The sequence below is a fragment of the Microtus ochrogaster genome, chromosome 5 (genome assembly GCF_000317375.1).
Source record: "Microtus ochrogaster isolate Prairie Vole_2 chromosome 5, MicOch1.0, whole genome shotgun sequence".
In the NCBI taxonomy this organism is placed as follows: domain Eukaryota; kingdom Metazoa; phylum Chordata; class Mammalia; order Rodentia; family Cricetidae; genus Microtus; species Microtus ochrogaster.
Window position 1 is genome coordinate 16,528,514 of NC_022012.1, and position 12,252 is coordinate 16,540,765.

Here is a 12,252-nt window from a genome sequence, read left to right on the forward strand (position 1 = left end):
TGTGTGTGTGTGTGTGTGTGTGTGTGTGTGTGTATAATGTTCTCTCCACTTCTACCCAACAAAAAATTTGGAATAAAGGAAGACTTTAAAACTGGGGACAGAAAAAAATTTTCTTTTTTGGTTTTTTGAGACAGGGTTTCTTTGGGTAGCCCTGGCTGTCCTGGAACTCACTCTGTAGACCATGCTGTCCAAGATCTGCCTCCCAAGTGCTTGGATTAAACTCATGTGCCCCCACCACCCAGCCAGAAGAAATGTCTAATGACTTAGGAAGAAAACAAAAGAGCAAAGATTAGAAAGGCGGAAACCAAGACCCCAGTAATCATATTTCTCAACCTTGGCCTGTGCAGACCTGCTGAGACAGGAGCACAAAGGAGCTGAAGTAAGCTATAAACTCAATTTTTAAGCAATATTCAGAAAATAAGATATTTGCATGTATTAGAAGGGCCCTGATTACACTTATCATAATGACTTGTGTATGTTTACATTCTACAGTCATACCTATACTTAATTCAGTAAATAGAAATTTGGATCATGTAATTGATTAAAAAAAAAAAAAAGAAAACTTTAAATCACTGAAGCTTACCAGAGAGTGGCACCATTAGAAGGTGTGGCCTTAGAGTGTGCGGCCTTGTTAAAGGAAGTGTCACAGGGGATGGACTGGAAGGTTTCAGAAGCTCAAGCCAGGCCCAGTCTCTCTCTCCTGCTGCCTGCTGATTCAGATGTAGAACTAAAGCCACCTCTCTAGCACCGTGTCTGCCTGCCATGTTTCCTGCTGTGACCATAACGGACTACACTTGAACATAAGCTAGCTCCAATTAGATGCTTCCCTTATAAGCATTGCATGGCCACAGAGTCTCTCACAGCTATAGAACACTGACTTAGATGCTTTTACTAGGTCTCTGTAACTCTCACCTTGGACTTTAATGCTTTCTTCTTCTTATCAGGGCCTGATGAATCTTTCTTTTGTACCTACACACAAATCCAAAGCATAACTATCTTAAAATTTGGTATTATTAAGGAAATATATTATTATTCATTTCAGAAAGCTTTTTAACTGCTTACCAAGCTGTAAACTTCAACATTTATTTCAAAGTCATTGGAAACATCATTCCTGGAAAAAAAAAGTATTAAATAAAACTGTAATAAAAAACTAACCTCATGTCTTTAAAAACAATGCACAAACACGGTTACAAGACTCAAAGTAAAAGATTCCATCGTATTTTTAAGAAATACAACTAAATCTGTAAAGAATGATAAAAATAAATGGTAAAACATGTATTTTCTAAGATATAGTTTGGAGATACTTGTGTTACTAATAATAAAGTAAGGCCAGTGAGGTAAATGTGCCTGCCACCGAGGTTGCATGAGCACTGAGCTCTATCCCAAGACCAGCAGAACAAAGAGGACTCCCACAAGCTGTCCTTCTGACTCCCTCATTCCTGGGCTGCTGATGCAGGCAATTTTAGAAGTTTATAGAATAAATAATACTAGTAATGATAAAAGCAGAAAGATTTTTTAAAATTAAGATTTTGACTGTAGTTTAATATGTATTTGATACTAATTATCTTTTAGCGATAATAAAATATTGTTACAGCTAGGCAAGATTGCGCATGCCTTTAATTCCAGCACTTGGAAGACAGAGACAGGCAGATCTCTGAGTTTGAGGCCAGCCTGGTCTACAGAACAAATACCATGATAGCCAGGACTACAAGGAGAAACCTTGTCTTGAAAACTCAACTCAAAAATAAAAAAATATTATGTGATTTAAAGCATCTATAAAAATAATGGTGCAAAATACTGAAGCACAATATATACTGCATATCTATATTAAAAAAGTATCAATATATATAAATCAGTATAAATCAGAAAGAAGAGCTAAACCTGAACAACTGAAAATTGAGTTATCTGTTCATATTTAAAGAATAAACAGGGGTCCAGAAGATGGCTCAGAAGCTAAAGGGGCTTGCTGCATAGGCCTAGCACCCTAAGTTCAATACACAGAGCTCACATAAAGGCAGAAGGAGAGAACAGATTCTAGCTATCTAACTTCCACACATTCACTATTAAACACAAACTCATGACCCACATCATGCAAGTATACACACACAGATAATAATCACAGATTAATTATTCTTATTATGTGTATGGGTGTTTTGTCTACATGCATGTCTATGGACCACACCTGTATGTGGTGGCTGCAGAGCTAGAAGAGAGCATTGGATCCTCAGGAACTAACTAGAGCTACAAATTGTTGTGAGCTGCCACAAGGATATTGGGAACTAAACTTGGTCCTCTGAAGAATAGCCTATGTTCTTAACCATTGAGCCATTTCTCCAGAATCTCATAAATAAACTTAAAAGGAAAAAGGAAAAAGAAGAGGAAGAGGAAGAAGAAAGAAAGGGAAAAAATTTGCGGGAGGTCCTTCAAGGGCCTATCTCCACCCGACACACTGGCAGCTGATGGTTACTGGGGTGGGGGAAGACATGGGGCATTTTTTTCAGTGGGGCAATCACTGATAAGTTGCCCATGCTATTGTAAGTAACCCCTTACCCATGGTCCTATGCAACCCTAATTTAAACTCATTAGTTCACTGAATAATAACTAAAATAGACAAATTAAGGGGATGCATATGATAGAGTACCTGCCTAGTTCACAAGGTCCTAGGCTTGGTTTCAGTACTACCAAAATGAAAAAACAAAGGACTGAGAGTAGATGGGGATCAGCAAAGTGAGATGAGACAAAAAGGGTAGTGGGGAGCTAATATAACCAAAAATATATTATTTGCAGGAATTAAAATAACATGTCATTGTATATAACATATGCTAATAAAAATATTGCATTAATTATAATAAATTAGCAAACAATCATAAATACATTTTAAATACTATAAAAGTTTGGGGTCTGGCAGTGGCAGGTAGATCTCTGAGTATGAGGCCAGCCTGATCTAGAGAGTGAGTTCCGGGACAGCCAGGGCTACACTGAGAAACTATCAAACTATCTCGAAAAATACCTCCCCACACCAAAAAAAAAATCTATAAAAGTTTGGGATGTAGTTTGCTGATAATGCATGTTTAGCATGCACAAAGCTGAGTTCCATCCCATGCACTACAACAGATAAAACGAGATCATAAGTTATCAGTCAAATGCTGAGATTGTCTCACTCTATTTGAAGAAAAACTTGTCTGAATCATGAGATACTCAGTTTACTTACAGAGTAAATGTGGTGGCAAATGTCAGAGCGTCACCACTCAGAGAGCTTGAAGTACTTGCTAATGGTGTGGCGACCATATGGTCAGCTCCAGCTTTTAGCATAATTAAGTAGTAGTAATTTGATGCATCTGTAATAAGCAACCACATTGCAAAATTAGCAAAAGAGGATCAAACTTCGCTAGACAACATTCTGGAAGTCAAAAGTCATACTGCACTTGACCCACATAAAATTTATATTTACAATATCTAAGATCAAATTTCTCAAAATAAAAAAACTAAGAAAGACAAGCTGATACCTATGGTCCGGGAATAAACATCAAGTCTTCTACTTACATAAAGCAAAATAACTTCATTCTACATTCTTCCCTTTCTGCTACAATCTATTAGGCAGTAATAAGTATATTCCTCTAAAAGGTAAATTATGATTTGTTATTTCAAAATTGACATTTAAAAACCATTAAGGGTTACTTAGGGATAATATCTAATAAAACATGAACTATTTATTCACTATTTATTACTAAGTAACAATATTTCAAAGACTAAATTACCAAGTTTTCTGCATTATAGTAAAATCAGGCAACAGGAAATATAACCTAGATTAGCTCATTTCTACAATAATACTCAAACTTTTCTTCATTTGTTTGTTCAGAAACAGGAACTCCTTCTCTAACACAGGCAGGGCTTGAATTTGAGAAGATATACTTTTGTAATCTTCCAGACTACTGGGATTATAAACACTAACAGCCGCATCCAGTGAATGTTATTAAAAAAAAAATTAAGTCCTAGAGACTGAATTCAGGGACTCATCATACATGTAAGGCAGCACGGGATCTCAGACTATACCTCTGCCCCCGCCCCCAAACTCTGGAGACACACAGGTGTCACTTAGTTGTTCATCTGGCCTTGAGATCAGGACCACTGCAGCCTCCCAAGCAGTGGGGTGACAACCCTGTTCCCCATGGTCCCACTGAAGGCTCAACCATGTTATGTCTCCATTCTTTCCCCAAACCTCAAATTCACCTCTCAATTTTAAGACTTCTTTACTCCAAAGATAAAGTTCTAATTAAATAAAAATGCAAAAGAATCTTAAAACAATTCTTATCCAACATTTCACATGAGTGTTCTAGAAATATCCTGCTGTTTTCAGAGCATACTGCCATATTCCTCTTTACCCATATGACTCTCATATGATTTTTTTTGTAGATTAGGCAATCTTAAAAGGTCATTGTGGTTATCCAATCCAGAAAAGAAAAGGAGATAGAACTTCAATATAGTATAGTCACTGAGCAATTATCACTCACACAACCAATAATTCAAAATTTCTAGAAGGAACTTATAAAATGGGGTGAATTTTAACAAGAATAAAGTAAACTTTTTAAATGACCTCGCACATAACAAAATTAATCATAATGAAATGTAGGAGAGGGGTCCCTTGTTCTGTCCCGGCCGCCCAGCTAGCTTACACCTGAAATAATCACACAGAAACTGTATTCATTTAAACACTGCCAGGCCCATTAGTTCTAGCCTCTTACTGGACGACTCTCACATCTTGATTCAACCCATTTCTAATAATCTGTATGTCACCACGAAGTCGTGGCTTACTGGAAAAGATTCAGCATGTCTGACCTGGCAGCTCCATAACGGCTCTCTCTCTTTGCTTTCTTCCCCCCAGAATTCAGTTCTGTCTCTCCGCCTACCTAAGTTCTGCCCCATCACCAGGCCCAAAGCAGTTTCTTTAGTAACCAATGAAAGCAACACAAATACAGAAGGGCCTCCTACACCAATGAAAGGCAAATGTCATGCCTTGTCAAGATAACCTAGGAAAAAAACCTATGTTTTCTGTCATATTATGTTTGGTCTTACTTTGAGATAGAGGGATGTACATACATGCATGGGTTGCTAACCCTATTATGTAAAATTTCCCCTAACTATTCAATATGAGAAATTGTCCATACAATATGAGGAACAAAACGGTAATGATGTGGGAGTCCCCTCTGTATGCTGTGATTACCCTTAATGAATAAAGAATTGCTTTGAGCCTACAGCAGAGCAGGGCAGGGTGGAGCAGAGCTAGGCAAGGAGGACTGCACTGAATGCTGGGAGAAAGAAGGGCGGAGTCAGAGAGATGCCATGGAGCCACCAGAGATAGACATGCTGAATCTTTGCCGGTAAGCCACTGCCATGTGACGATATACAGATTAATAGAAATGGGTTAAATTAATATAAGAGTTAGCCAACAAGAAGCTAGAGTTAATGGGCCAAGTAGTGTTTTAATTAATACAGTTTCTGTTTTATTATTTTGGTTTTGGGCAGTCAGGATGAACAAGCATACCACTGCAACAAGGTAAGATGGAAGTTTTGCATCATAATGCATACTTAAATCTTTCTCAAACAAATACACTCTAAATGGACTTCACAATTTTCTGTGTAATCCAGCCTCATACCTGGTTTCTGAGCGGTGCTGCAGACAAAATCTGCTTTCAGAGGCAAGCAGATTTCTGACAAAGTGACTGACCCTTTGGATGGAACAAAGTCACTCTGAGACACGATACCAGCCTTCTTCCTCCTCTGAGGCCCTTCATTCTTCAGCTTATTCAGTTCGTCAATCAGAAGAGCTCTCTTCTCAGCTACACAGAAATAAGCAAGCAAAGATTCTAAATATGAGAACTGCAGCTGGACCTGAATGAGGCCAAGTCATGAGAGCACACTGAGTTGGCAACTGAACAAAACAACACAGACAAAATCAGTTACTGTCTCTTTGATGGAACTGTTTGGGTGAAATGTCATCTGCTAGTCTATTCCCAGCTCCTTACAGTTTTTAATCGGTTTTCACCTTCCCACCTCAACTGCTCCATTCCCACATTAGATGTGAGACACAGACAGGAACGTGCACATGTATGTTCATTTAGGATACTGTATTCCAGGTGCATTACACATACTTGCAATCAGAAGAAGTCTTTCTGCCTCAGCTTCTTCCAGGGATCCTTTCCCATGTTCTTCATCAACACAGCAGTTCAGAGCCTGGCTGGCCTGATAGATCACTGTCTGCTGCAAATTTATGTCATTATTGAGCTCCTAGTGAAAGCATAAGAGGAATTAATTAATCACCATTACCACCTTATTTAAATTTTAATTCTAATTAGATTGCACAATTTCCAAATATTTTAGAAAAGTCCAAATGTTAGTTTTACTACACAAGTGCTTAGATTACAGATTCTATAACTGTGGGTTAGCTAGGAACATAAATTAATTGTGAGCATCACAAAAAATATAACAACAGTAAAAGGTTGTCAATACAAACAATCAAACATTAGTTCACAGTTAAATTATGTGATGAATCCAAGATGTTCCTGGCAGCACTTATCCCTGCACACCTTCCTGTGGCCATACTTCTGAAAACAGCATGTACATCACACGCCATGTAACACCAATGAAGACAACCTATAATGTGACACTCCTGTATTGCAGGAGGCATGGAGGCCTTTGTGATCAGATATTTACTAGGGGATCTCGGAATGTTGAGCACACAGTTATCTCATCAAGGTAAGGGATGAAAACCCTCCTTATCCAGAAGGCTGGAGCAGACACTCAAGTCTGGTGACCAACACCAGCTACTAAGTCCTGATGAACCAAACTGTCTTTTTGTCTCCCACAGTTCATGACTCTGCTGGCTATGAAGGTCATACTCCATGCCATAAAATGAATTTTTAGTACACATGCAGTTTTCTGCTCCTATAAAACATGACAGTCAGGTGGGCGTAGTGGCATATGCAGAGGCAGGGGAATCTCTCTGAGTTAGTTCAAGGCCAGCCTACTCTACAGAGAAAGTTACAAGACAGCCAGAGCTATATAGAGAAACTCTGTCTTGAAAAACCACAAAACAAATCAAAACGAACAAAAACCACACGACAGTCCTTTAGTTCCCTCACTCAGGAGGCTGAAATACGCAGATCTGAGTCTGAGGCAAGTCTGGGCACATAGCAAGCTCCAGGCCAGCTAAGGTTACATCGGGAGACCCTGTCTCAAAATAAATAAATATACCATACTGCCCTAACTAATTGGACTTTTTTTTTTTTTTTTGGTTGTTTTTGTTTTTCGAGACAGGGTTTCTCTAGCTTTTTGAAGCCTGTCCTGGAACTAGCTCTTATAGAACAGGCTGACCTCAAATTCACAGAAAACCACCTGCCTCTGCCTCCCAAGTGCTGGGATTAAAGGCGTGCGCCACCACTGCCTGGCTGGAACAAATTTTTAGTATCTTCCTAACACTGTTCCTTAGCAATTAGCAACAACTTTATAGTGCAGTTTTTGTTTTCAGAAGTTGCTATTGTGCTGACGTGAGCTCCACACGGTCACTTGGTGGGTCAATTGGCAAAGGGTCTGCTGCACAAGCATGGGGACCTGGGTTCTTATCCCCGCGCCCACACAGAAAGCACCAAGCAAACAAAATGTTTTATTTAGCATAAAACCCCTTTAAGATCACAGTAAGTTTCACACACTATCATCCAACTAACAGTTATAATTACGTTTTGGGCAGTAGAGAGGTGCTGGGGATTGAACCCAGGGCCTCACACATACTAGGCATCACTATACTACAGAGCTACACAATCTGCTCCAGGGTGATGATGTCACAGCAATGTGAACCAGATTCATCACATAATTTAACTGTGAACTAATGTTTGATTGTTTGTATTGACAGCCTTTTACTGTTGTTATATTTTTTGTGATGCTCACAGTTAATTTATGTTCCTAGCTAACCCACAGTTATAGAATCTGTAATCTAAGCACTTGTGTAGTAAAACTAACATTTGGACTTTTCTAAAATATTTGGAAATTGTGCAATTTCTAAAAGGGGTGTATTCCTGATGTTAAACTGAATCAAGAGTAACTAAGCTCCCACATGCTAGCCTCACTCCAGTCCCTAGGGGCTGAGGTTAGTAGGGCCACAAGCTCACAATCTAGTTCAAGAAAGTCCACATTCCCTTCACATGCCAAAACATACCTGCATTTTTTGTTTGATATTAATTTGACAAGAAAAGACATTATTCTTTTCACCCAATTTTGAAGCAACATCTTCTTTTCGAACAATCACTTGCTTTATGGAAGGACGTTCTGCTTCTTTGAATCTTTGAGACCTGTATGCATCGATGCTGCAGGGAAAAGAGCCACTGTCAGAAAGCCACTGAACAACAGAAACCGAATCTCAGACTGAAGCACACTTCCCCAAAATGGAAATGTTATTTGGTGAAAGGAAAACCGACAGAAGTTATTCCAAGCTGGGGCTGCTCATCAGTGGCAGACTTCCTGCTCAGCACGCCTGAGGTCCTGAGTTCACTCCCCAGCCACAGTCATCCCAAGCTTACAAAGCTCCGTAAACAAGAGCTAAGCTGTGATGCTTCTCACACCAACCTCAGACGATGCGGTGGAGGCGAGCCTTCCCCACACACCTTACCTATAGAGAAGATCACGATCCTCAGAACTGATGCTATCACCAGACTCGGCTCGAGGAACACGGGTCCTCTGGAATTTTCCGGGTTTGGGACTTGCAGCACTTGGGCTAGTGTCTTCTAACTCCAATTTGGGTGAAGAAATTACATTCTACATAAAAGTAAACAAGTAAATGAGATGTTAGACTTTCATCATTTTTATATTTTTTGTTTTTATTTAAGAGACGTGGTCTTCATTATATAGTCCAGACTAGTTTCCAACTCTTGATCTTCTTGCCAACACCCCCTGAAACCTGGGGTTACAGACATGTATCACTACACCCAGGATTTACATACCAGATGTTATGGATATACAACACTAATCCTAAATGATATTTCATTTAATTCTGAGAATGTAATTAATTCCTTTCTGCTATGAGGAAATACATATCTAACACATCTACTGCTTTATAATAAAAATAACTAAACAGATTAAATTTCTACAAAATAAATAGATAAAGAACACACAAATCAGCAAATCCATGAGATGCACTGAAAACTGAAATACCTACTGCCACAGAAGTACTGGTCCACAGAGAAGGACCAAACACCACAGAACCAAACTTCAAAAGCTCCACTGGGTGCTGGAGAGAGGACTTGGTAGTTAAGAACAATGGCTAATGTTTTAGAAGACCAGGCCTCAATTCCCAGCACCCATATAGTTAGTGGCTTACAACCATCTCTAAAATATAGTCCCAGAGGATCCAATTCCTTATATGGCTTCTGCAGGCACTGCACATACATGATACATAGATAAGCACTCAGGCAAAACAACATACACATAAAATAAAAATGAAGAGGGAAAAAGTTCTTTAAGTCTGAACTGAGTCACAAAGTTCTGCCTCATGCACCATATTCGCCTGACCTCTAGTCAGCCAGTAACACAGACTCAAACATCTCTAAACACTATTTAGAGGAAGATGCTTTCACAGCCAGCAGGGTCCAGTAACACAGACTCAAACATCTCTAAACACTATTTAGAGGAAGATGCTTTCACAGCCAGCAGGATCCAGAGATGCTTTTCAAAAGTCTGTTTAGTCCAAAAGCACACATTTTACTACACAGTTAAACAAACTTATTTCTCATTGGCAAAAATATGTTAACTTTAAGCCAGGCGGTGGTGGTGCATGCCTTTAATCCCAGCACTCGAGAGGCAGAGGCAGAAAGATCTCTGTGAGTTCGAGACCAGCCTGTTCTATAAGAGCTAGTTCCAGGACAGGCTCCAAAGCTACAGAGAAACCATGTCTCAAAAAAAAAAAAAAAAATCAATGTTTACCTGAGGTCACAGGAACTACTAGAGTTACTAAGAGAATTCTAACAGTGTAGAGGGAAATCCATCTACCAAAAGTGGAAGAAGTATATTATTCAGTGTATTTTGCTATAAGCCTATGGACATGTCGTCTTTTCTTACCTCCAGACTTACCACACCAACTGTCTGAGCCAAGGGACTAAGCAAAGACATTGAAGAGATATTCAGTGCATCTTCCTGCTCTTCGCTGTTCTCTGCGTCCACTCGCTCCAGCTCCTCTTGGCTCTTTTCCACATCCAGTTCACCTTCCTCTAGGACATCACTGAAGATGTCATTAATGACTTTGGAGCTATTGATATCATCATCCACATTCATTTCAATTTCACGCACTACTTCTGAAAAACATTTCAGTGGGTAGACACTAAGAACCAATGTGGCAGAGGAGGCTGAGTTTCCATGTTTACTAAAATAAACAGGGTTACCCTAAGAAAAATCACTTCCTAACAATGGAGAGAGGACAACTTCCAAAGCTTATAAAATCAAGACAAAGCTCATATTTAACAATATTTTAAAAAGTTCTGCGATATTTTCTAAGATATAAAGATTAGATTTACAAAGAAAGTAAACTTAGGGGCTGGAGAGATGGCTCAGCGGTTAAGAGCATTGCCTGCTCTTCCAAAGGTCCTGAGTTCGATTCCAGGCAACCACATGGTGGCTCACAACCATCTGTAATGAGGTCTGGTGCCCTCTTCTGGCCCACAGGCATATATTGTATACATAATAAATAAATAAATATTTTTTTAAAAAGGAAAGTAAACGTAATGCTTTGGATTTAAGTGACAGTATTAAATAGGAATAAGATTCTGACTTTCAAAAGGTACTCAAGGGCTGGAGATAAGGCTTGGTGGTTAAAGTCTGCTATTATTCTAGAGGACCCAAGTACAGTTCTTAGCACCCACAATGGGCAACTCATAACGACCTGTAACTCCAGCTCCAAAACAAAACACTTTGTTTTGGCCTCTAAAGGCACATCTGAACACACCACCATAAAGACAGACAGACAGACAGACAGACAGACAGACAGACACACACACACACACACACACAATTTAAAAATAATAAGTCACGACAGGCAATTGGTATAGGAGGTCCCTCTGTCTGTGTGTTGCTTTTATTGGTTAATGAATAAAGAACTGCTTTGAGCCTATGGCAGGGAAGAACAGAACTAGGCAGGGAAAGCCTAGAGAGAAGCCATGGAGCCTCCAAAGAAAGATGCTGGGAACTTGAGCCAGTAAGCCACAGCAACGTGGCGATACACAGATTAATAGAAATGGGCTAAATTAATATGTAAGAGTTAGCCAATAATAAGCTAGGGATAATGGGCCAAGCAGTGATTTAATTAATACAGTTTGTGTGATTATTTCAGGTCTAAGCTAGCCAGGCGGCCAGGAACTAACTAGCGGCCTCCCATCCCCTACAGGCAATGGTGGCACATGCCTTTAGTTCCAGCACTCAGGAGACAGAGGCAAGTGGATCTTTGGGAGTTTAAGGCCAGCCTGGTCTACAAAGTGAGTCTATGACAGCAATGGCCACACAGTGAAACCCTGTCCTGAAAATAAATAAAATAAAACAATAAATAATAAACCTTAAACAGCACTGTCCAAGGAGTCCCTTCTATTGTTAGATGTCATATCATGCAGTAGTCAGCACAGGAAAATATCAGTCCCATCTCGAGTGATTTAACCGCTAACGGTAGCACTGCTGACTCCCCATGGGAGGCCTTACCCTTTGGGAGGAGTGGGTAGCAGGGACAACTGTGGTTGAAATGCAAAATGAATAAAAAATAAAAGACAAACCAATCAAAAACCAACAGTACCACAGCCCAATGGAAGCTACAGTGCATCCTAGTGTGACAAAAAGGTATTGTAAAGTAACAGGAGAGTTAAAATGAGAGTACTATTCTTACATTATTTTGTTATTTCTTACAAGTGATCTAGAACTAAAAAGAATAATGCTGTAAACCAACCAGTTTCCTGCTCAGCCTTCAGGTCTGATGAGACTTTTAAGGACTTTTCCTCTTCTAAAAACAACGTTATTTTCAAAGGGCTGGACTTGGTCATTTTACTTTCAGTGGAACCTAAAAGAGTTTGAAAAAAATCAAATTAATGTGTGTGTGTGCATGCACACATGTGCCAGGAACAACCTGAAAATGTAAAATTAGAGAGTCATAAATCTTTATTAGAAAGCTATGCTTGGCCGGGCGGTGGTGGCACACACCTTTAATCCCAGCACTTGGGAGGCAGAGGCAGG

General features: G+C 39.5%; 1 protein-coding gene across 1 annotated transcript in view; it reads right to left on the minus strand.

Annotated features, from left to right (window-relative positions):
• Anln (anillin actin binding protein) overlaps positions 1 to 12,252 on the minus strand; it is a 59,633-nt gene that overhangs the window by 21,902 nt on the left and 25,479 nt on the right. The window contains exons 9-17 of the mRNA XM_005346952.3: positions 11,969 to 12,079; positions 10,105 to 10,337; positions 8,660 to 8,805; positions 8,210 to 8,357; positions 6,150 to 6,285; positions 5,655 to 5,837; positions 3,212 to 3,338; positions 1,063 to 1,111; positions 913 to 969 (exon numbers count right to left, since the gene is read on the minus strand). Coding sequence (XP_005347009.1) covers positions 913 to 969; positions 1,063 to 1,111; positions 3,212 to 3,338; positions 5,655 to 5,837; positions 6,150 to 6,285; positions 8,210 to 8,357; positions 8,660 to 8,805; positions 10,105 to 10,337; positions 11,969 to 12,079 — 1,190 coding nt within the window. The remainder of the gene's footprint in view (positions 1 to 912; positions 970 to 1,062; positions 1,112 to 3,211; positions 3,339 to 5,654; positions 5,838 to 6,149; positions 6,286 to 8,209; positions 8,358 to 8,659; positions 8,806 to 10,104; positions 10,338 to 11,968; positions 12,080 to 12,252) is intronic.